This window comes from Phyllostomus hastatus, unplaced genomic scaffold, assembly GCF_019186645.2.
Source record: "Phyllostomus hastatus isolate PE091 unplaced genomic scaffold, TTU_PhHast_1.1 phas_contig_495, whole genome shotgun sequence".
NCBI lineage: Eukaryota > Metazoa > Chordata > Mammalia > Chiroptera > Phyllostomidae > Phyllostomus > Phyllostomus hastatus.
In genome coordinates this window covers 7731844-7754948 of record NW_025333895.1, presented here as the reverse complement: position 1 = coordinate 7754948, position 23105 = coordinate 7731844, and the positions used below count along the sequence as shown (strand labels likewise).

Genomic DNA, 23105 nt, shown 5'->3' with positions numbered 1-23105 from the left:
GTCTCTATCTTGCTTATCGAGCACCTGCTGTGCTCCAGGTGCGGGGTCACAGCAGGACAGCAGGTGCTGTTCAGGTAGACAGACAGAGGAGGGATAATGGTGGTGATGAGGACCCACCCACCTCACCCTCCTTCTCGCTGATCCCTGGCCTTCCCTTTGTCCTACTTTGCTCTCCCTGGTGTCGTGGATGGGTGGTGGGTGGGTGGTGGGTGGGTGGATAGTGAACGGGTAGGTGGTGGGGGGATGGTGGGGGGATGGGCAGATGGGAGCGTGTGTGGGTGGACGCTGCTGGTGTACAACTGTCCCCGGACACGGATGAAAGACCCTGAACACAGGAGGGCAACGGAGGGGGACCATGGCTTCTCGAGGGTGTAACTGCCGTGGAGAGAGCCTAGCCTCCGGAAGCCTCTCCTGCGTCGACTCCCCAGACCTGACCCAGCCTCGGGGCAGGCCCGCCTCCTGGCGGCCTCTGCAGACCAGGGGCAGCACGCAGCTGCTGCTCCTGGTGCCCTCACGCACGGACGGGGCCCGCGTGGCCGCATCACCTCTACCCTCGGAGAGAGGGGTGCTTAGAAACCCTAAAAGCAGGAGGTGGGCCGGGCTCCTCGGGGCGGATTGGACGCCGTCCGGGGAAGGAAAACAGAGGCCGCCCCCCCGCCCGCCCGCCGCCAGGCACAGAGTCACAGCCCCGCGTGACTCCTCCTGGGAGCAAGGGGACCGCAGAGGAAACGAAGAGCTCACTCGCAAATATCCTTTGATTATTCAAAGGATAGTGGTCCGCAGGCTGTGGTCCGCAGCTGGGAGAAGCCCCTGCCGGCCGGCCAGCATTGTGACTGGCTCCCTTTCGCTCGCGTCATCAAAGGGCCTGCTGACGTCACCCCCCGCGGAAGCCCCAGCCACCCGGGAGCGGGGCAGTGACACCAAGGACAGACATGTGGAAGCCTCTACCCTTGCAGGACCTCCTCGGGTGTCTCCCCCGTCACTGTAACCGAGGTAAAGGGACCTGTGGAGGGACGGGGGAAGCCGTGGCGCGCTGCCAGAGGGGCCCCGTCCTCCCCACCCCTGTGGTGTTCCTTCAGCGTCACATTGAGGGGGGCGGGAGCCCTGCCAGGCCAGACAGCCGGGTGGCCGTGTCCAAGGACTGTCCGGCAGAGCCACAGCACGAGCCACCTCCGTCACACCCAGCTTCCTGGCAGCCACGTCGCAGGGGGTTCAAGAAAGCAGGCGAATTCATTTTCGTAGCGTGTTTGTATTTAGTCCCGTAGACCCAGGCCCCATCGTTTCTCATGGATCGATACAAAATTGGAGAGAGAGATTTAAGCCCTTTTGTCTTCAAGCCCAGTGTGTCTGGTCAGCTCACGGCTCCTCTCCAGCCAGTGGCTGCCGAGTGGGTGGGCACAGGCGCCAGGAGCTTGCTCGTCACCCGAGTGCTCGGGAGTGGGCCACCAGGAGCTCACACACCGCCAGGTGGCCTGGGCCCTGCAGACCTGGGAACAGGAGCCCACAGAAAACCCACCCAGGCAGGCGCTGGGTTGGACTGAGGCCTCGTCTCAATGCCACGCCCCTGGCGTAGACACCATCCTGGGCACCGGCATCTGCCCCCGGGAGCCCGTGGGCGCTTAGACCACGAGGGCAAGCAGCCAGCGCCGGGGGCAGGTCGCACCCTCCTGCCCAGGACGACCCTCAGCAGGGCCCTCTCCCGTCCCCAGCTGCACAGCAGACAGATTCACTGCACTTCTTTTACGCAGTGAAGTGTCACCAGCTGGGTGCGCTCAGCCCCCAGAGGGGGCTTCCAGAACAGGGGTCCTGACCCCAGGGCCGAGCGTCCGGGGGCTGACCCTGATGTCTGCAAGTGACGCCCTGGCTAGAGACGGTGGGTGGCAGGGGTGCACGCCCTCCCGCTCGAGCCGGACTCCTGTCTCCTGTCCCTGCAGATGAGGCCGAGCCCCAGGAGGAAGCTGCTGCTGCTGGCCTCGCTGCTGCTGGCGCTGCTGCTGGCGGAGCGCTGCCGCAGGTAACCGGGACACGCCCATGGGTGGGCGGGCCGGCCGCCGCGCTCCCACCGCTGGGTCCTGCCCGAAGACGCCAACAACGGCCCTGACCCTGACGAGACGTCGCCTCGTCTGGGTGGGGCAAAGTACACGCACGTTGGTGCTTTTGTCTTTAAACACCCAGCGGTTCATCCTGGGCAGTTCCGGTGCCGAGGGGGCCCGGGTCACGAGGCACCACGAGGGTCCCAGCCAGGGCCCTGGGAGGGGGGACGGCTGAGGAAGCCGGGAGCGGGGCCTGCGTTACTCAGAGGTGGCCCTGTGACAAGCGTCAGACGTGCTGTTGGTAACAGGGGGCGGGCACGGGGGTGCCAGGGACTGGCTCTACAGCCTCTCCCTGGGAAACCTCTCTAACAGCAAAGTGCGTTAAAAAAACAAAAGACGGGGAAATAAAGTAAAATCGGTTAGCAATGCAAAATAACGGAAGCGAACGCCGACCCCACGGCTTGGCCCCTGCGTGACAGGTTGAGTCTCGTCCCACGGACGCCACCTGAGGAGGGGTCGTGTTGCCACAGGGCTGAGAGCAGCTCGTTGGCGACAGAGACCGGCTCTCCTCACCGGGAGGTGGCTGCCGGCCACCTGCAGTCCCCAGGGTGCGCTTGGCTACATGCTCACGGGGCCGCCTCCTCCTGACACGTGTAGGCGCTCATGGTTATTTGCTTACAGAGTGAGTGGCTAACCCTGGCTGGTGTGGTTCAGTGGGTCGAGTGCTAGTCTGCAAACTAAAGGGTGACAGGTTCGATTCCCAGTCAGGACACATGCCTGGGTTGTGGGTCAGGTCCCCAGTAGGGGGCACTTGAGAGGCAATCACATGGTGATGTTTCTCTCTCTCTTTTCCTCTCTCCAAAAATAAATAAATAAAACCTTTTTTTAAAAAAAAAAGTCAGTAAATAGGTGGATCTGAATGTTTTCCAGAATTTTTGTGACTCAAATTGCAATCAGTGGTGTTCGGTCCACAATGTAAGCGTGTGTTCATGAAAAGAATGTCACTTACCGACAGGGACGGCACATTTAGCAAATAAAGCTACAGGACGATGAGGTGCCGCCGGCTGCTGATAAACAGTGAATCCTCGGGGCAGCAGTCGCCTGGCACCGTGGGGACAGCCTCAGGTGAAGACACTGCTTGGTGCTTGTCTTAACCTCCAAAGAGCCGGGAGCCTGCGGCACCGGGCCGTCCTCCCTGGGGACAGGCGTGTCGCTGCCCGGTCTGTGCTCAGAGACCCGCAGGCTGGGAGGTGGAACTGCGGGGGCCGAGCGGCTCCAGCGGAGGCGGAGCAGGGGGGACCGAGAGGCAAAGGCGGGAGCCCCAGGGCACCCAGTGCGGGCTTCCTGCCGGGGGCCAGAAACCGTCTACATGTATGCGCATGTAGTAGTTTAGCAGGTGTGTGCTGTGTGTGCAGCAGGGAACAGACGGGACACGGGAGGGCAGCGTCGTGCCACCTCAGCGAAAGGGTGACCCCCCTGGGAGACCTGGGGCCGGGCTGCCGTCTGGCTGAAGTCACTGCAGCTGGGAGGGCGTCTGTGGGCAGAGTCTGTCTGTGGGCAGAGTCCCGAGGGCAGCGGGGGCTCTGTGGTCGGCACCCGTGGGCACCAGTAGGGGGCGCTTGAGAGGCAACCACATGTGGATGTTTCTCTCCCTCTTTTCCTCCCTCCCTCCAAAAATAAGTAAATAAAACAAAAAAATAAAATAAATAAGACCCGGTTTGGAAGCTGCTGGACGTGGGAGAACGTGGTTTGGGCTGAGAGGCCGGCTGGTGGTGGCAGGCAATTGGCAGGGTGCGTGGTGTGACCGGCTGGGGAGCCACGGACGGCGCCGGCCGCGTGGAGCAGTCGCGCCTCGGTCTCGCTGGCCTCCCCCAGCCAGGACCAGGCTGGCCCTGCTGCGGTTTAAGGTCTCTCTCCTGGGCCACGGCTCCTGAGGGCAGGACCCGCCCCCTCCAACCAGGAGTCCACCCAGCAGTGCTTCCCGGGGGACCCCCGGAGTTCGCAGCACCGGCATCCTAAACAGGGGGTGATTTTTCAGTGACTCTTTCCCTTTGTCACGTCACGTTTTTAGTGACATTTGTCCCCGAGCAATTCAGGTTTTGATGGTAACTCCTGGGGAACCCAACAATGACGTATCTGTGATCACGGACATTTCTGATTGTGTCAGGACAGATGCCCCCCCCCCTGCATTTACAAAATACCCTGGGGTTACGGAGGGAGTGGCTAAGGAGCTCGATGATAGAATAATTCACTTACAGTCACGCTACGACGCCAGGTGCATCGCGTGTTGACATGGGTGGCGATGAAAGAGGGGATCGCACCTGAGTTTGCCGGGACACGCACTCCGACCTGCTGCTGGCTGGGGTTTGGCGCGCTCCCTCTGGCCCCCACCGTCCCAGATCAGGCCAGCTCTCCCCTCTCCAGGCAGCTCCCCCGACCCCAAATCTGGGTTGGACGAGCCCCTCGCGCTCCCAGAAGCCCCTGCGAGCACCCGCCTTGGGGAGCACTCTGGCTCCTCCGTGTCGGCGCCCCCAGGGCAGGGGCGGTGGGGCCCAGTGTGCAGCCGTGGAAACGGGGCCAAGAGCCCCGCCAGGCCTCGGGGCTGGGCAGATACTCGCGCACGGTGGTTTACGTGCTGACTCGGTTTCCCTCCGCTCGCAGGCACCGAGCGGGAGAACTGCGGCTCTCAGACTGGTTCCACCCCAGGTAAGGACAATGTGTCGTCTCTGCACCCCCCGCCCCCCGCCACATGCACGGTGCAGCTCCCCTGGGCTGGTGGGGGTGTTTCCCAGGCCCGAGGACTTCCTGTGTGGCCATCCAGTCACCTGCAAATAGGAGAGTCCAGGTGTCCTTTCCAGTCGGACGCCTGTCCCTTCCTCCTCTCCCGCATTGTGTCCTTCTCGCTCTGCCGACAGCGGGCAGCCCTCCGTGTCCCTGACCCCGGGGACGGAGCATTCAGCGGGGCGGGGCTTCCGCTGCAGGGTTCTGTAGCTGCTCCTTATCATGGGAAGCTAGTTCCCCTCTCATCCTGTTTCCGAGAGGCTGTCTTTCTGATCACGAGTGGGTGTTGCACTTTGCGGGGTGCTTTTCTCCCGTGTTGGTCGAGACAGGCTCCCGACGGGAGGTTGCACTGGATGGTTCTGATGGTCGAACCGGCTTTGCGTCTCTGAGATCCTGCTACCGAATGTCTCTCTCTTTCCCGAGTGACCTGCCTCATTTCTGCTGCGTTGCAAAGATGGACTTAAAGCCTGAGGGGGGAGGTTAAGTGAAATCATCCTGAGAGTGGGTAGGAAAGGGGAGGGAGGCGGCGGCACTCGCCGGGAGGCCAGGGCAGCTGCCGGCCGTGCGGGCCTCGGGCACTGACCCAAATGGCGCATGCGATGAGGTGCCCTTCCGCACGGCGCCCGGCACAGAGCACAGGCGTGGCGAGCGCTCGCTGCTGGAGTCCGCAGCCTCTGCGGCCGCCGCAGGGAGGGAACACAGGACCGCTCGCTGCACCTGCCTCTCCTTCGCTCCCCAGGAAACGGCCTGACGTCGTGACCACCACGGGCTGGCTGGCCCCCGTCGTCTGGGAGGGCACTTTCGACAGGCAGGCCCTGTGGAGACACTACAGGACGCAGAACCTCACCGTGGGCCTGGCCGTCTTTGCCCCCGGCAGGTAGGGGCCACCCACCCTGGCCCTTTTCTAACGCTGCTAAGGCCCTACAGGCACCCACGGCCCTTCTGCCTCCAAAGGGTTGCTTGCACGCCCGTAACCACTGTTCCCCGGGGGCGGAGGGGGGCCTGGCCCTCGCCCCCTCCTTTGCTGGGTCATCAACTTTCTACTCACGTCCACATATAGCCCTTGTCTCTCCCTCCAGCTGCTGTCCCCAGACTCTGAAGGCTTTTCCCAGGCCTGGCTCATGGCAGCCTCCTCCGCTGACTGGCAGCTCAAAGCCCCGCCCCCTCCCGCCCCCGCACCCAAACCTGCCGGGTGTCCGGAAGCGCCGAGGGCTCTCTCTCGCTAGCCAACCCTGCGAGACGACGCGCGTGCCCGGGGAATAAGGGCCTTCCCGCACCCGCGTGTTTTGCAGGACTGCCTACCGGCACCTGGAGCGCTTCCTGCGCTCGGCGAACAAGCACTTCCTGGCCGGGTACCGGGTCGTCTTCTACGTCATGGTGGACGACTGGTACGAGCTGCCGCCCCTGCAGCCCGTGCCCCTGCACACGTTCAGGGTCTTGACCATCAGGCAGGACATCTGGTGGCCCGACTTCAACGTCTTGCGCATGAAGAACCTGGGCGACTACATCCTCAGTCACATCCGGGGGGAGGTCGACTTTCTCTTCAGCATGAGCGTGAACCAGGTCTTCCAGGGCGACGTGGGGGAGGAGATCCTGGGCGCGGAGGTGGCCCAGCTCCACGCCTGGTGGTACTTTAAAGGCGGAAGGAATCTCCCCTACGAGAGGAGGCCCGGGTCCGCTGCCTGCATCCCGTTTGGAGAGGGGGACTACTTTTACGACGGCGCCTTGGTCGGGGGCACACCCTTGCACGTCTTAGACCTGATCGAAGCGTATCTGACGGGCATGGCCCACGACCTGAAGCGCGGGCTGAACAGCACCTACGAGAGACACCTGAACAAGTACTATTTCCTGCACAAGCCCGCCAAGCTGCTGTCGCCAGAGTACAGCTGGAACGCAGCCTTCCCCCCGCCCCTGCAGGTGCAGCGCGCCAAGGTGCTGCAGCTCGCCAAGAGGGGCTGGTGACCGCCGGCCCCGCCCACAGGCCGCCGGCCCCGCCCACAGACAAGGAAAACGCACAGCCATCTCCAAGAAGCTTTGCTCCTTGCGATATTCAACAGCCCAGTTTGGCTGAAGCAGGAGAGAGACTGAAAGGGTGATTGTTTCGCGGAGAAGCCACGGTGGTGGTGTACGTATTGCAGGTAGCCTGGAAATGATTTTGGAGGCGTAAGGTGATTTTTTTTGACTGAGACTGCAGTTCAGAGAAGATGTACGATCTGTGCACCAAGGGCCAGGGACGACAGGCAAAGGAAGGAATAAACACTCCCGGGCTGACTCACGGACACACGGAGCATTTCTCATGGTCGGGCTGTTCCCTGCCGTGTCTGACCCTGTGACGGGTGTGGTTCTGTTCCCTGTGCGACCGGGTGGGGCGGACTTTCTGCTGAGTACATTGATCTCAAGTTCGCTTTGTAAAGTTACAGGCATTTTATTCAGGTTTTATTTTGTTAAAGATTTTATTTATTTACTTTCGAGAAAGGGGAAGGGAGGGAGAAAGAGAGGGAGAGAAACATCCATGCGTGAGAGAAACATTGATCACTTGCCTCTCATACACCCCCTACTGCGGATCTGGCCCACAACCCAGGCATGTGCTCTGACCAGGAATTGAACCTGTGAACTTTCGGTTCACAAGCAGCCACTCCATCCACTGAGCCACACCAGCCAGGGCATTGTATTCATGTTTTTAACGAGAGCCATGCACAGAGCTCCGTGGAGGTCCGCTGGAGGGGCCACGAGGGATGGGAAATCCTTAAGAGTGGAACTGTGTTCTCGAGCGGCCGGGTTTCCCCAGGGAGGGGAGACGGCGTGGCGCTTCTTTCCCAAGTTCAGAAGTCCTTGACGGGACAAGACGTGGGCAGCCTGGAGCGCTGCCGTGGCTCAGGACAGTGAGGGGCTCCAGAGTCCTCAAGGGGCTGAAGGGTCCAAAGTCACAATAGGGTGCTCTTCTTAACCCTCTCTGATGGCGTGGAAACAGCTGAGTAAGGGGACGGCCTGAAGTGTCCCCCAAATTCGCATGTGGAAGCCCTGTGCCCCCAGGACCTCAGAACGGGGCTGCCTTTGGAGGCGGGGTGTGTACGGAGGTGACTAAGGTGAAAGGAGGTCACCAGGGCGGGCCCCAGACCAATGGGGATGGTGACCTTGTAAGCGAGCAGAGGACTTATGAAGTGACCTGTATTCTTCTCTCGCCTCGCTGCCTAGTGTCCGAGGCCTTCCTTTCCGCCCCTGGGCTAACGCCACGCCATCTGAGCCCCCGCCATTCGACGCTGGTGGTTGGCATGGCGGGTCTGTCGGCGGCGGAAACGGCCCCAGGACGCTGCCCGCGATGGGAGTCGGACCAGACCTCAGGCCGGCACCCTCGGAACTTGAGTTCTGGCTGAGAAAGATCTCGGAGCCGAGACCCAGACTGTCAGCGAATGTTTGCTGAGAAAGTCACGGAGGTAGAGGAAGTGAGAGGAAGAAATGGGCTCAGGAAGTGAGTGGGAGAGAGACACGCAGGCCTTGAGAGAGGAAAGAGGGAGACGTTTGAGCATGCTCGGAGAGGGGGGAGGGGAGGGGGAGGGGAAGGGGGAGGGAGGGGAGGGGAAGGGGGAGGGAGGGGAGGGAGAGACTGCGTGGGGAAGGAAGGAGTGGGGAGGGGCGCTGGGTGGGCTGGTATCCGGGGGACCCAATGAACGTTCATCAGCTTCCCCTGTGTCTCCTCGGGGTCTGGTCTCCGCTGATTGGTCGGCACCGGGCAGGGGGTCCCTGGCCACCGCAGCTGCCCCGAGGCGGCCCTGGTGCCCCTTCGCCCAGCTCTGGCACTTCTCTGGTTCTGGAGCTGGAGCCTAGCCGAGGCCCAGACGTGCTCTCCGAGGGCCGCTGCCGGAGGACACGGCCCCGCCGGGCCTCACGGTTCTGCCCGTTACTGGGCGCCCAGGACTCCTGCCCGGTGACCCCCGCACCCGGCCCACAGCCCCTGCTCTGCCCACGCCCGCCCAGTGCCCACCACGGATGCGTTTGCGTGACTCCTGTGTAAAATGCTTCAAAGCGTTTATTTCCTGGCGGGGAGCCGAGGTCCAGGTGTGCGGCTTGGGGTGCAGGTGAGTGCGAGGACCGTTAGGCGTTCACGGTGCAGACGGCCCCGCAGCAATGCCGCGGGTCTATGCCCTCCTCCTCGTCGTCTTCCGTGTCCCGGCGCGAGGATGTGTGACGTCTTGTCCACACAAAGTCCGCAGGTTTCGAGCTAATCGTGTGAGCGCGTGTCCCTTACGCGTGTCTCCTCGGGTTTGCTGGCTCGGAGCGAGCTGCCGGGCCGGGAGCAGCCGCTCCTCGCCGCCCCGCTCAGGCGCAGGTGCGGCCCCGCCGGGCGCCCGGGAGCCTGGCCCTGCGGAGGGTGTGTCCGGGGCAGGAGCCGGTCGCACCTGTCTCCCCGGCGTTCCCAGACTGCGGTGTGGAGGCCCTGACCCAGTTTCCCGAGCCTTCCCGGCCCATGGGCGGCCCCCGGCTCCCCGGGCAGAGATGGGCGCCCTCCATCCAGCACCGCCTTTGTAGGCCTGACCGCTGGGGGTGGGGTGGGTGGCCTGTCTCAGCTCACCTGCGTGCAGGTATGCGGGCCTGTGTTTACCTCGCTCTTCTGGGGAGCACGGTCACTCGGTGCCCCTCTGACCTGGGCAGGGACTGTCCCAGGGCAGGACCCGGGCGAGGCAGGTCCAAGGAGTGCCAGCCTGGCTCCTCACAGGGTCGCTGTCCCCTCACAGGGTCACCGCGGCTCGTCCGCTGGGCCGCAGTGCTGTGCTCCAGGCCACCTGCCCGTCCTCACCGCCCAGAGTGCTCTCCAGCCTGTGGGCCCCTCAGTCACTGGTGGGCAGGCCTGGTGACCACAGCGAGGGACGGGCAGTGAGGGTGGGGCGGGCCCAGGCAGGAAGGGCTCCTCGGGCAGCAGAGGGGTCAGAAGGCATGTGCTCAAGCGGCGGGGGGGGGGACACAGGGGAGCCCTGGGGGTGGCCCTCACCTAGGCGTCAGGTGGGGGACACCGGGCTGAGGAGAGAAAAGAGCAGGTGGGATTCTAAGGTTGTCGTCCACTCATCTGGACAGCAACCCACCCACCCATCAGTGAGTCACGTACACAGCACACAGCCATGGTCCTCACTGGGGTGACCCTGCCAGCTGCTGCCCAGCACCCCCGGTGGCAGCTCGTCCCATCACAGCCCCCCGTGCCCTCTCGATGACCCCCAAGACCCTCCCTCCCCAGTCCCTCTGCTCCTGCCGCCAGCCCAAGAGCTCCGCCCGCCTCCAGGCAGCCTGCCCTGCCTCCCCTCTGCTCCTGTTCCGCCCTGCAGCCCAGCCTGGTCCCCCACCCCTCCCCGCATGTGCACTCGACAAAGCAACAATGTCACGATGTCGGGGAACCGGTGTCCCCGTGGGGCCTGCACAGGGGCAGGACAATGTGTCTGCCTTGTTCCCCAGGCAGCCCACACTCCATAGCAGTGCCTGGCCTGTGTGCTTGTTGATCGACTAAATGTTCCCCGAGGGAGAATCTGCAGGGAAAAGGGGGCACCCCCCATCTCCTGCTCCCGGCTGTGTGACCTTGGCCTTGTCCCTGAACTTCTCAGAGCCTTGGTATCCACATCCACGAGAGGGAAATACACTGGTGCCCGAGTCACCACATTTCAGGGGACTGTGAGCACAGGTGGCGAGGTGCCCAGCGCAGGCCTGACCACACTGGGCGCTGCAGGGGGGTGTCCAACTGCTCTGCTCCCGTGGCTGGTATCACCCGTGGGCTTCCAGGCCCGGAAGGTGAGGCTCCAGACCCCACCGGCAGCCCGGGTGCAGGGTAGGGGTGGGGCAGCGCTCACCGTCCAGGTTGAAGACAGGTGCTTCTTGCAGCTGGAATTTCCGGACGTACTCCAGGTATTTCTCCAGCCACCTGGGGTCCCCGGGCATTCTTCTGGCTGAAATCAGAGGGGCTGGTGGCGAGGGGCCCCTCCTCCCGGCTCTCAGCCAGGCCCAAGCCCACTGCCCACAGGCCAGATTGGTGCCCTGGCCACAGCCCTTGTCCCCCTCCTGCCCCACGTGCTCAAGGAGCAGAGCGGGCTCAGCGCTCCCGGAAGGGGCCAGTCAGGCCCTCTTCCCTGGTCAAGGACAACCAGAGGGTCCCCACTGCTCCTGTAGGGCAGCTGCCCTGTGACCCGGCAGCCCCACCCCACCCGATGACCCTCCCCAGCCTGCAGGACCGGGCGATGTGGCCCCGCCCTGTCTCAGACAGGCCCTGGCCCCTCCCACACCTCCGTCTAGTCGTCTAGTCTCAGGACAATGTGCCTCCTCCCGCCCCAGGCGGCTGAGTGAATGCTCAGTCCACTGCCGGAGGGGGGCAGAGCTCTTCCTGATCTGTCCACGGGGAGGCGGGGGGGGGGCGCGGAGCCAGCTCCCAGGACAAGCCCAGCACACGGCGCAGGTGGGATGGAGAGGGGGAAGGGAGGCGCGTGTGAGAGCGTGGACCGACGGGACGGGCATGTGGGGCCGGGGCCTGTGGCCAAGGGGCATGCGGCGCAGCACTGAATGGGCCCCGGCCGCCCCCCCACCCGCAGCACAGGGGGCACGAAACACAGGCCTCGGGGAGGGCGCAGCGCTGGGGCGGACCGCCACCCACCCAGCAGCGCCCACAGGCTGGTGACCTCGCCGCCGCCGCCGCCGCCGCCATCCTCGAAGCGGACGTAAAGAACCAGGCTGCTGTAGTCGGTGCTGACGAAGCGGACGAGGATGCTGCCGCCTCCCTGGACTGGGGGGACAGACCCCAGCCTGGTGACGGGGGGCGCCTCTCTCCTCCACCCGCGGGCCCAGCCTGCCCCGTGGGCCGCACGTCCGCACCGGCCCTGCCCCCGCGGCCAGTTTTGGGCATCCGGCGTCCCCTCCTCCCAGCGTGGGACCCAGGCCAAGGGCCGGGCTACTCACGGGCGCCTTGGTACTGGCCTTGGAGCCGCGTCGGGTGGACGGTGACGTTGACCCCTCTGCACACGCCCTCTCCCCTGGGGAGAGAGAGAGCAGCTGACACGGGGTTGTCCCCCTGCCCGTCCCTGTGCCCCGGCCCCCGGGGCGGCGCCATCTCCCACTCTGTCCCGCTGAGGCCCCCGGTGCCCCCTGGAGGCTCCAGTTCGCCCGGGCTCCGGAGGGTCACCCAGCCGGGACAGGACAGCGGGTCCACGGGGCCGGGAGGGGTGCAGGGCTGCAGTGAGGCGAGGGGTGCCTGTCCGGGGCGGAGCCAGACCTCCCGGGAGGGGTGGGGTCCAGTTTGTCCTCGGTCTGAGCTTCAGGTCTCAAGGTAGGGACCTGCCAGGAGTGGTGTCCCCGACCACCTGGGTGCTGTGCACTGAACACACCTTTGGCCCCCAGCCCCCCGCCCCACCTGGGGTCTTCCGTGAGGACCGCTGGGTGGCTGGGTGTGCATCTTTCCCTCCCGCCTTCGTCAGCTTCTCAAGCCCCCAGCTCAGTGCCCTGTGTCCTCTGTTCTAACCTCTGTCCCTGTCCCTTGGGAGGCCCCTGTGCCTGAGCACCCTGGCGGGACCTGCGGGGGGTGGGGGGCACACTTACATCCAGAACAAGACGAACTCCAGGTCCTGGTCCCGGGTCCCAATGGAATGGAGGGCCAGTCTCAAGGGGTCCTCAGGGGACACCAGGCGTGTGTGGCTGGCGGCCAGCCGGGCGGTGAGCCAGCGTCCCTCCACCTGCAGGGGGGCAGGCGCGAGGTGGGCGGGGCTCGAGGAGCCTGCAGTCTTGGCTGTCGGGCCCCTCCCCAGCGCTGAGCGCTGCTGGGGGTCAGGAACCCCCCCCACCCCCTGGGGAGGGAGGTGAAGGCCCGTGGGCCGCAGGCCAGGGCGGGGGGAGTGGGCGGCCTCCTTCCTGTGGACACTCTCCTCTCAGGCCTTACACGCCCAGCGTCCTCGCCCACCTCCGTCCCTTGCGTCCTGCCCACCTGCCCCACACCTGTCCCTTGCGCCCTGCCCACCTGCCCCAGGAGACCGGCACCCACGTCCTTGTCCCAGGGCCAGTCCGGCCCCCGAGCCAGCACGGTTACCTTCCGGGCGTCAAAGTCTGGCTGCACCGGCACCTCCTCCAGAGTCTGCTGGGCGCTGGCCAGGCCCAGGCCCAGGCTCAGGGCGAGCAGCAGCAGGGCCCCTCCCTCCGGGGCCATGGCGGCAGGGGCCTGCAGGGGCAGAGGCCGGGCAGCCGGCGCCCTCTCTTCACACACGTCCTGCAGCGGCCCTTCGTCCCGCCCGGACTCCCGGAAGGTTCCGGAATCACATCCGTGGGAGCCACACCACCCGTCTGCGTCTAAAGGTGCACAGGGTGTCACTGCGGTGGGGGTGGGGGGGGGTGAGTGTTGTCGGGGCAGTTGGGCCACATTGCGCGTCTGTCCTGGGAGCGTGGGAGGCGGCGGGAGGACCCAGGTGTGTCTGCCTGTCCCGCAGACTCGGCTCCCACCGCCCAGCCGGCGCGCCTCCTGGTAGCGCCCATCCCCTGCTGCGGTGGGGGAGGGGGCCCTTCCTGTGGCCGCCACCTTCTTGCCCTGGGAGCCCCTGGGACGGTCAGCCGCTCTGGTGGGACAGGCTTGCCGGTCATCACTGCACCCACCTGTGTCCCAGGTTGATGTGCCGTCTGGCCCTGCCTTTCTGGGACCCGCCCTCGTGCGTTGTTGCCACAGGAGAGCGGTTCCTGGAAACGTCTCCCACTCTCTCAGCCTGGACACAGCTCTCCAGGGCCCGTCACCGAGGGGGTGTCCCTGCGGGCGGCCAGGTGGCAGCCCCACCTCTCTCCGGGCCTTCCTCAGCCCTGGAAGGGGTCCAGCATCTGAGGGTCTCGTTGGGGGGTCCTGGTGGGAGCACAGGTGTGGCAGGCATGGTGGGGGGGTGTCAGTGGGAACCTGGGCTGGGTGACTCGGAGCTTGGCTCCCCCTCGGGGCTCACACAGGCTGGCCCCTCGGTTGCCCAGCCTCGGGGACCCAGCGCAGGCACTGCGATGTCGGGGGCCGGCTCGGAAGGCTCTCGATGAGTTAAACACACAGCGGGCGTGTCCTCATGGACCAGGGAGCGAGCGCCCCACCTCCCTGTGGGGGTCACCCAAGGACGCTGATGAGATCCACACGTAGAAGTCCACACGGCCCTTTGGGACGGGGGCTGGGTGGGGCCCACAGCCCCAGGTTCCCGGGATGAGATGCAGGCAGGAGACACAGGCTGGCTGAGCCAGTGGGTGCGTTTCCCTTCCGACGGCTCTGTGACGATTGGGCTGTTTATCCCGGGGTGGCCCTGCCCTGGAGGGCTCCGATGCCACCCAGCAGCCGTCCGGGCTGTCGACGCCCGTTGCTGGGGAGGCAGCTGGTGCCTTCTCCTCCTGCAGGGACACGTGTGATGACTTACAGCCTCCAGGACACAAAGCAGCACCGCCTGCGAGAGCGGCTGGTCCGCTGAGCTGCCACCTGACGCTTCCCCTTCAGGTTCAAAAGCATCGACTCGGGCCCTGGCCCATGTGGCTCTGTTGGTTGGGCATCAGCTCACTGAGTAAAGCATCACAGGTTCAATCCTGGTCAGGGCACATGCCTGGGTTGTGGGTTCGATTCCCAGTAGGGGATCCTACAACAGGCGACCAATTGATGTTTCACTCTCACATTGATGTTTCTCTCCCTCTCTTTCTCCCTCCCTTCCCCTTTCTCTAAAAAGTGAAAAAATAAAATCTTTAAAAAAAACGTATTGGTTCAGTACAAGCTTCCCTCTCAGCAATCCAGAGTCCTGCGGGTGTCCGGTGCTTCTAATGAGTCGTTGATTCCTCCGACGCGGGACAGAGAGAGCCAGGGGACCTGTCACAGGGGGATGGGGCGGAGTCTGCCCTGGCGGCTGAGCCATCAGCTGTGGCAGGTCCACGGGCCGCCGGGGCCTGGGACCAAGGTGGGCCCCAGCCCAGGCTGAGGAGCTACAGCATCTAAGGCACAGAATGGGCCTGATTTTTTACCCAAGACAGTGAAAAGCACGGCGACAGGTTCATCTAAGGGTCACGGGCGTGGGCGCCTGGAGCGGGACGTTCCCGTCACGGCTCCCCAACCCCCGGCGGAGACGCTCGCTGCAGGGTTTCTGTGGGCACAGCTTCAGGGACGAGGTGGGACATGAATGGGACAGAGCCTGGAGGCGCCACAGCCTCTGGCTGAGCAGTGGGGGGCTGTGGGGAGAGGAGACTCCTTCCTGGGAGGGGCCTACAGAGGGAGGGGCCTACGGAGGGAGGGGCCTACGGAGGGAGGGGCCTCAGCGTGCTAGGAGCCTGCCTGGCCGCGGAGGGCCCGGCCCCTGGGGCACTGAGCTTGGCAGGTGCGCCAGGCTGTGAGGGAGGCAGGTGCGCCTTTGTGCACAAGTGAGGGACACCCTCTCCGGGCAACGGCGTGACAGTCGGTCCCATCGGTGTGAGTCCGTTTCTGGTTCTCGCCTCTGCAAAGACGGCAGCTTCTCGATGACCGTGCAACAAGATACAAGATACATAGCCGGACACGAAATCCGATAGGCCGGTTCCTCTCGTGTGTTGCATTGCTTTCAAAATCATTTTAGCTGCTCTGGGTCTGTTGCCTTCCACGTAAATGTCAGGGGGGTCTCCCCTGGGCCCACGAAACCCTTGCCGAGATTTCGATAGGACTGGCATGGATCGTGGGAGCCGGGAAGAGGAGAATCGGCATTTCAGCGTTGGAGTCTTGTGGGCAGTGGGCACTGTGAGTCTCTCCCCCGGTTTAGGTCCTGGATTTTTTTTTTTTCTATCAGCAGCATCCAGTCCTCAGCATGCAGACGCTACCCGCGCCTCCTTAGCGTTGCGCCTGTCTTCCAGGTTTTCTTTTGAGTGATCACAAATTGCATTTTTAATTCCAGTGTCCACGCATTTATTACTAGTATGCCATAATGCAATTGATTTTTGTATATTTATTTATCCTGGATTCTGCTGCCTTAGTGAACTCACACATTTGGTCTAGTTTTGTTTTGCTGTTTTTTTTTTTTTTGGGGGGGGGTACGTGTTAAAGGATCGTGCCTGTTATTACTCTCCTCGAGTCCTCGCCCGGGGTGGAAGTTCCTGGAGGCGGGCAGGAGAGCAGACGTCCCTGCCACGGCCCTGGTCGCCCGCCGTCGGTCACTCGCAGAGCCTCCCTCGCCCCACTCAGTACAATGGGAATTCAAAGGGTTTAAAGGTGCTCTTATCGAGTCTAGGAGCCCCCCCAATTCCTGTTTTTCTGAGTTTTTATTTGATCGTGTGTGGGTGTTGAGTTTGATCGAACGCTTTTTCCGCATTGACAGAGAGGACCACCTGGTTTTTCTCTGTGAGCCCGACCCAGCAGTGGGTTCCGGGGGCTGATTTTCCGGGGTTGAGCCGGCTCCGCCTCCCTGGCCCGAGCCCCGCCTCCCTGGCGCGAGCCACGCCTCCCCGGCGCCAGCCCCGCCTCCCTGGCGCGAGCCACGCCTCCCCGGCGCGAGCCCTGCCTGTTCGCGGCGTCCGTTTTTTTTCCACGTGTCGCTGAAATCTCTTTGCTGGTATTTTGTTACGGATCGTTGCATCTCTGTTAGGGAGAAACATTAGTCTCTTAACAAAATCTTCGTATGGTTGTGGAATCAGAGTAATATTAGCTTCATAAAATGAGTGGGGAAGTGTCCCCGCCCCCTTCTGTTTCTGCAGCGGACTGCGTTCACATTTTTTTTTTTTTTTTTTTTTTAGAGAGGGAAGGGAGGGAGAAAGAGAGAGAGAGAGAGAAACATCAGTGTGCGGTTACTGGGGGTCATGGCCTGCAACCCAGGCATGTACCCTGACTGGGAATCGAACCTGCGACACTTTGGTTGGCAGCCCGCACTCAATCCACTGAGCTATGCCAGCCAGGGCCACATTTCTTCTTTAAACATTTGGTGCAATTCTCCTGTAAAACCATCTGGGCCTGGACATGTCTTGTTGTGGCGTTTTAAAATTAGAAGTTTAATTCTTTAAATACTTGTAGGGCTCTTCAAGTTATCTAGTTCCTGTTGGATGCGTCGTGGTTGTTTGTACTTTTTTAAAGATTTTGTTTGATTCATTTTCAGAAAGGGGGGAAGAGAGGAAGAAAGAGAGGGAGAGAGACATGAACGTGAGAGAGAAACATCAATCGGTTGCCTCTCGCCCGGCCCCAGCTGGGGACGTGGCCCGCAACCCAGGCACGTGCCCTGACTGGGAATCGAACCGGCGACCTTTTGGTTTGTGGGACGATGCCCCACCCAGTGAGCCGCCCCAGCCAGGGTGGTTGTTTGTATGTTGTGAGGAGTTGGTCCAGTTCATCTACATTGTCACATTTTTGTGCAGAGTGCTGTTCACAGCTCTCCCTCACGACTCGTCTGGCGTCTGAGGGGTCTGTAGTCACGGCCCTTTCATTCCGACATCAGAAATTCGCATCTTCTCTCTGGCTTTGCTGGTCCTGCTAGGAGTTCCCTGCCCAGGGCCCGTGTGTGTCCTTTCTTCCCACGGTCTTCTGGCTCTCAGTGAGCTGCTGCATCGGACACCCGCCCCTTGCTCTCTGTCTTTGCGGGAAAGCGTTCCGTCTCCTGCCATTATGAACGGTGCTGGGTGGTTTACAAAAATTAATGTCCGCCCTGGCTGGTGCAGTTCAGTGTCAGCCTGACTACAGGAAGGTCGCCGGTTCGATTCCCAGTCAGGGCACGTGCCTGAGAGGCAACCGGTTGATGCATCTCTCACACATCAATGTCTCTCCCTCTCTTTCTCCGTCCCTTCCTCTGTTTCTAAAAATAATTAATTGAAAAAGGCAATGTATTGTGTACATTGCTAGATTCAACCTGCTGATCGGTTTCCTAGATATTCGTGTCCTTATTCCACATGGGGCAGGTCCTCCCTCAGCCTGGCCCAGCGGAGCTGCGGAGCAGCCTCCTCGGTGTGGGGTGGGTGGCTGGCCCCCTCGGACCGAGAACGGCGGGAAATGCTCTCGATTTCTGCACTTATGGTTCTGCTAAAGGTTCCTTCCTCAGCCCACGTTGGTCACTGATATTTTCCTAGAAATGTATCCATTCCATCCTAATTTTTAAAGCTTTCATACTATACATAAGCTGTTATGTCCATGCACCTTATATCAGTTACATGTAATCAGATGTATGTGTTAAAATGTGTGTCTATAATGACTTGCTACATAGAATTGTCCTTATTGTTTGGAAATCCCTGTTTCTGCTGCCTTGGACCCTTCTTCCACTTGAGATGCTACAAAGTCTCCGAAAAGCAGACCAGCTTCCGTTCTGCCTCCCGCCTCTCCTGCCCGGCCCTCCACCCAGGGGAAATCTCTTTGTTCCTGTCAGGAAAGCTTCAGGGCCTTCTGAGCTCCTGAGAGCTGAGAGAGCTTGTACCAATGTGTGCTGACCCTAAATGTCCCAAGGTCTGTGACGCAGCAGGCCCTGCACCCCGGTCCTGCCCCTCGCCCCCAGCCCCGGTCCCCAGTCCCACAGCCGCCGCCAGGAAAGACTCCCACAGACAGCCCTGCTGGTCAGCGTCTTTATTGCTGAATCGGGGAAGGCTCAGAGCCCTAGTCCCAGGCTGGGGCCTGGAGGAGCCTGGTGACAGGAGGAGTAATGTCCAGCTGCCTCCACGGTCTCAGTCCCCCCTGAGTCCTCGGACCTGGGAGGACAGGTGATGTCGTCTCTGCAGAGGGGCCAAGGCTCCTGAAATGGATCAGTGAGTCACCAGGGGCCCTGCGGGATGGACCCTCGCCAGCCCCTCCCCACAGGGGGGAGCAGAGGCCTCACCCCCGCCTCAGGCTGAGTGGCTGTCCAACCCCACCCCTGCCACCCACCACCTGCCCTTCCTAACCCCACCTGGGCCCACACCAGGGCCCAGAGGAGCAGGGGACCTCAGCGGGAGTGGGGCCAGGACACAGGAAAGACAGCCCGGCAGTTCAAGGCCACTCCAGAGAGGGGACAGGTGGCCAGCCTCCATTCACAGGCTCTGAGAGAAGCCCCCGGGGGAGACCCCACAGGTTCCCGGGATCCAGCACTCCCACAGCGGGGAGGCGGGTGGCAGAGGGGAGTCCGAGCCCCACGGAGACCCCACCCCATGCCCAGGACCAGGGGGCAGGGCAGCTACATTACCCCAGGAGGTAGGTGGGCAGCAGCTCGCCTAGACACGGCACCTATCTGTGGGAGGAGGCAGCGTGGGGAGGTCACAGTTTGGACATAACACCAGAGGGGTCTGCGGGGATCACATCTCAGGGGCTCCGCACCCCCCACCTCCACCTCAGGGGAATCGGAGGCCCCCATGGGAGACGGACATTCCCAGAGCCACAGCTCTCTGACTGGGGACCACGGGCGGGGGGCCGGTGCTCACCTTCGGCCTGGGTTGGAGTGAAGGTGATGGAGGTGTGGGTGGAGAGCAGCTTCACGGCTCTGCTGAACTGCTCCTTGGCCATCTTGTCAGCCTTTGGGGTCCTGGCTGTGGGGGCAGGGGGCAGTACTGGGGCCATGGGGGCTCTGAGGGGGTCTAGGGAGCCAGGGACCCTTCCTTGGGGACCCTGCTCTGGAAGGCCACGCCCACATCCTGGGATTGGCAGGGCTTGGCCCCGCCTCCCAGGGGTGGTCTCCAGGGCTCAGTCCACAGTCCTCAGGGGTCCTGGTTCTCCCTGGGCCCAGTCCCCCCTCCTCCTCCCAGACGGGTGCTGGAGGTAGAGTCTACACGGTCCCAGGGGGACAAGGGCCCTGGGCTCTTTGGCCACCACCACTCAGCTGGCCGACCAGTGGGCCCTTCGCCCATGGTCGACTGGGGAGCCCTGGGAAGGCCCAGGGGCACGGCTTCTGTGACAGTGAAGCAGTCACTCATGTCGTTTTCAGGACACTAGAGTTCAAGGACATTTTGTAGCTGACGTCTTCGGGGACCTCACTGAGACTGTCTGTTAGCAAAGGCTGCTGGACCCATAGTGACCTCAGCTGCTCCAAACCCCGTTCCCCAGCCTGCACGTCTGCCCTTGTCGCCAGCCAGCCGCAGCCCCAGCCCCAGCCATCCAGGGACCCTGGGGCCGCCCCTCCCTGTCCCGCTGCCCACTGCCCCCCCTGCTGGCTCGGGGAGCCGGGGCGGTGCGTACCCAGGTACTGGCAGGCCAGGCTCTGCTGGGCGGGGGCGGCAGCGGCCTCCAGGCACAGGAACAGGTAGTTCTTGTAGTCGGTGTCCAGCACGTGCACCTTGCCCTCCCCCAGGGCCGCCTCAGGAGCCGCGCTGTCGTCGTCCTGGCCTGGAAGAGGGACCAGACAGCTCTGTCAGGGGGCTCTGCCTGCACCAGCAGAGGGCATGCTGGGCGCTCTCCCGGCACGGCCTCGGGGCGAGGACCGGGACTGGCTCTGCGCCCAACACACCTCAGCCTCCCCGAGACCTGACCCCGGGCACAGGGGCCTGAGTGCCGGCCGCCTGCAGGACTCGCACCCAGTTGTCACTCAGTCCACACCCACCCCTGGGTCTTGGGACCCAGCGGGTTAAGGCATGGGTTCCCCTGTGCACCCCGAGGGGAGACCCCGGACACCACCGAGGGAGGGAGGGAGGGAGGGAGGCAGGGAGGGAGGACAGGCTCGCCCTGAGACCCGGTCCCTGCCGGCGCCGGCCACCCCGGAACTGGCACGTACTGTGGATCTGGAAGGAGGCAGGGGCCTCGGTCTTCTCGGCGAACATCTTCCTCTCCACGCAGCTGCCGTCCTCCCTGGAAGACAGTGTCCCCTGAGCCACAGTGTCCCCTGGCCCGCTGCACGGACTCTGTGGCCCTCAGGCCCAGCTGAGGGGCAAGGAGAGACGCCAGGCTCCAGAAGGACCCCCGGGGGAGGGGGAGTCTGGGCCCCGGGGCCAGTCACCTGTCCAGGCTGCACTCCCTGCCACCTCCAATAGCCGCAGCTGACCAGGTTCCCGAGGGCTCACTGGAGCCAGAGAAAAGGGCCGGCACGGCCCCGGACCATGGTCTGCTTTGTGGGCTGGCAGTGGTGGGCCCTGGGCTCTCACCCCACCCCCACCCTGCTCTCTCAGTCCCGCACCCCCACTCCCACCCCCACCCCAGGGGCAGAAGGGGCTGGGGCAGGAGCACCAGGCAGCGGCCTCCTCACGGGCCTCTGCCCGCACTGACGCTGGTCCCTCTGTGTGGTGGGCCTGTGGGCCCAGAGCCCCGGGCTGGCCCCATCAGGAGCCCCTCCCACCCCCGCCCCCCGCAGCCGGGCCCACCCACCATCTGCGCACGGTGATCTCCAGGCCATCCTGGGCGGTGGGCCTCAGCTCCTTGATGTACAGCCTCATGGGGGCGCGCTCGGCGTTCATCAGGGCGGCGTCGCTGGCCACCATGGCCATGGGGTACCATGGCCCAGCCACCTGGGGAGGGCCGGGCTGCTCTGGGTGCGGGGCGTGGACCCCCGCCCCTGGACAGGGCGGGAGGGGCACTCCATCCCTCCCGGTGCAGGCCAGGCCCAGTCCTACCCATTTCTAACCCCCTGAGGCCAGCCTGCGGAGGAGGGGCTGGGATTTTGGAGCACCTGCTGACACCCTGCCTGGGCCCGCCATGGGACCCCTTCCCTGCTGAGCTGAGGAATGTTCTACTTGAACCCAGCTGAGCCCAAAGAGGGACCTAGAGAAGCCCGCTGCATGAGCGAGGGTGGAAGGTTGGATCTGGGGAGGACACGTGGTTAGAGATGGGAAACACGGCGGTGGGCAGAGGGACCTTGTGGGGGCAAACTCTGCCCCCAAATTTCATGTGTTGCAGAAGTCCTGACCCAGCCCCTCAGACCAGGGCTGTTTGGATGAGGGGGTTTTAAAAGGTGGTGAAGTTCCAGCGAGGTCTCTGGGGGGCCCTGCGCCCGCCCCCCGTGCTAGTGACATTGAGGAGGAAGAGACGCTGACACCAATGGTGCAGGGGAGAGGCTGTGGGAGGACTGCACGCCCAGGGGCGAGCCAGGAGGAGCCAGCCTCGCCCACCCCTGGGTCTCGGTCCTCCGGCGTCTGGGACTCGAGACCATGAACCTCTGCGGTCCAGGCCACCGCCCCTGCGCACACTCTGTGGCTCCAACGAAGTCCCACAGACCCCGGATGTCACAGCCTCCTCCGGCTCCAGAGACCCCGCAGCTCCCCACCCGCCCTGCAGGACGCCCCCACCCCCGAACCTTCTGGACGTCCAGGTTCTCCCCGATCTGAGGGACAAAGATGTCCTGGGCGCCACGGGCCAGGGCCACGCACACGGCCAGCAGAAGACACCTCATGGCTGCAGCTGCTGCGGGGCGCGTCTGAGCTCAGGAGCGAGGAGGCCGAGGCGGCGGGCGCGGGGCCTTATATAGGAGCGCCGCGCGGCCCCTCGGCCAGGGGTTCCCCGAATGCCCGCAGCTCCTCCTCTGCCCTCGGGTGGCTTCCCGGACTGGGACAACAGGAGGCCTTCTTCCCCTGTGTCCAAACAGGAAGGTCCCCTGTGTCCCCGGGCCTGAAGTGTTCCTGGCAGAGCCCAGGAGGGAAGGGTCAGGCATGGGGGCCCGGGCTGGCCGCCAGTTGCAGGGACACTTCCTGGGTCAGGCTCTGGGCAGTGACAGGTCAGAGCCAGCCCTGAGGACAGCTGTGTCCCTCAGGGCAGGGCCCCTGGCCCCGGATCCCTGGCCATCTGGTCGGCGTGGCAGCCTGCCTGCGTCCCCAGCCCCGGCTGCAGGTGCCGCCCTGCCCGCCCGGTTCCGGGAAAGGCCTGGGCCCCTTCCCATTCCCCTCCTGGTTCTGCTTTTCTCTCCTGCACAGCCTGTAGCTGGGGCCCCGGGCGGCACCCCGCCCCCCTTGTGGGTGCATGGTGAAGTGGGGTTCAGGTAGAGCCCCCAGGTGGGCCTGGCCCCGGGGAGCAGCCTGAACACGTCTGCAGCTAAGAGTAGTGATAATGGTGCCAACAGCGACAGTGGGGGTCACAGAATCAATCGCCTGGGTCACCCAGATGCCGGTCGGGTGGGAAGTGGCCTGGTCACCGGCAGGCGGGCGGTGGGGCCGGCACAGCAGCGGCTGCTGTGCGTGGAGGAGGGAGAACCACGGGTCCCGGGTTGCCCGGGCCTCACGGTTTAATCCGAGGAAGCCCTCGTCCCGCTCCCGCTCCTGGGGGAGCTGAGGGCCAGGCGAGGCCGTGAGCCCCTCTCACACTGGCGTGTGCTGGCACCCAGGAGACCCTGGCTGGTGTGCGGGGGACGGAGTGAGTCACAGAGGGATGAGTCTCGCTGATTCCACGGTGGGGATACACGTGCCCCGTGCCCTGTGTGAGGGGGCACGAAGGCCATTGCCTGGCATCCTGCATGGTCAACC

The 23105-nt window shown here is 63.7% G+C and overlaps 3 protein-coding genes across 3 annotated transcripts; 1 reads left to right on the top strand and 2 right to left on the bottom strand.

Annotated features, from left to right (window-relative positions):
- The first annotated feature begins 355 nt into the window (after nt 1–355).
- Nucleotides 356–7145, top strand: GLT6D1 (glycosyltransferase 6 domain containing 1). Its single transcript, XM_045845915.1, has 5 exons — nt 356–505; nt 1935–2014; nt 4569–4739; nt 5554–5691; nt 6107–7145. The coding sequence occupies exons 1-5, from the start codon at nt 356–358 to the stop codon at nt 6774–6776; spliced, it is 1209 nt and encodes a 402-aa protein (XP_045701871.1). The 3' UTR covers nt 6777–7145.
- A 1295-nt stretch (nt 7146–8440) lies between these two features.
- On the bottom strand, nt 8441–13058 carry LOC123823548 (uterocalin). The gene is made up of 6 exons (XM_045846408.1): nt 12862–13058; nt 12378–12511; nt 11742–11815; nt 11440–11568; nt 10646–10741; nt 8441–9827 (listed from the first exon to the last, which is right to left on the bottom strand). The coding sequence occupies exons 1-6, from the start codon at nt 12976–12978 to the stop codon at nt 9802–9804; spliced, it is 576 nt and encodes a 191-aa protein (XP_045702364.1). The 5' UTR covers nt 12979–13058; the 3' UTR covers nt 8441–9801.
- A 5251-nt stretch (nt 13059–18309) lies between these two features.
- On the bottom strand, nt 18310–22072 carry LOC123823567 (progestagen associated endometrial protein). The gene is made up of 7 exons (XM_045846450.1): nt 21947–22072; nt 21022–21161; nt 20435–20508; nt 19903–20049; nt 19152–19256; nt 18917–18961; nt 18310–18490 (listed from the first exon to the last, which is right to left on the bottom strand). The coding sequence occupies exons 1-6, from the start codon at nt 22040–22042 to the stop codon at nt 18945–18947; spliced, it is 579 nt and encodes a 192-aa protein (XP_045702406.1). The 5' UTR covers nt 22043–22072; the 3' UTR covers nt 18310–18490; nt 18917–18944.
- Between the last annotated feature and the right edge of the window lie 1033 nt (nt 22073–23105).

What these genes read in the sequence shown, in the direction of transcription:
- LOC123823567 (XM_045846450.1), bottom strand. Translation starts at nt 22,042, where the DNA reads ATGAGGTGTCTTCTGCTGGCCGTGTGCGTGGCCCTGGCCCGTGGCGCC. An exon ending in GAGATCACCGTGCGCAGATG is followed by an intron (nt 20,509 to 21,021) that starts GTGGGTGGGCCC and finishes ACTGTCTTCCAG; the next exon opens with GGAGGACGGCAGCTGCGTGG. An exon ending in TGCCTCCTTCCAGATCCACA is followed by an intron (nt 20,050 to 20,434) that starts GTACGTGCCAGT and finishes TCCCTCTTCCAG; the next exon opens with GCCAGGACGACGACAGCGCG.
- GLT6D1 (XM_045845915.1), top strand. Translation starts at nt 356, where the DNA reads ATGGCTTCTCGAGGGTGTAACTGCCGTGGAGAGAGCCTAGCCTCCGGA. An exon ending in GCACGCAGCTGCTGCTCCTG is followed by an intron (nt 506 to 1,934) that starts GTGCCCTCACGC and finishes CTGTCCCTGCAG; the next exon opens with ATGAGGCCGAGCCCCAGGAG. An exon ending in TCAGACTGGTTCCACCCCAG is followed by an intron (nt 4,740 to 5,553) that starts GTAAGGACAATG and finishes TTCGCTCCCCAG; the next exon opens with GAAACGGCCTGACGTCGTGA.
- LOC123823548 (XM_045846408.1), bottom strand. Translation starts at nt 12,978, where the DNA reads ATGGCCCCGGAGGGAGGGGCCCTGCTGCTGCTCGCCCTGAGCCTGGGC. An exon ending in CAGACTTTGACGCCCGGAAG is followed by an intron (nt 12,512 to 12,861) that starts GTAACCGTGCTG and finishes GCCCCCCTGCAG; the next exon opens with GTGGAGGGACGCTGGCTCAC. An exon ending in ACCTGTCTTCAACCTGGACG is followed by an intron (nt 9,828 to 10,645) that starts GTGAGCGCTGCC and finishes TTCTCTCCTCAG; the next exon opens with CCCGGTGTCCCCCACCTGAC.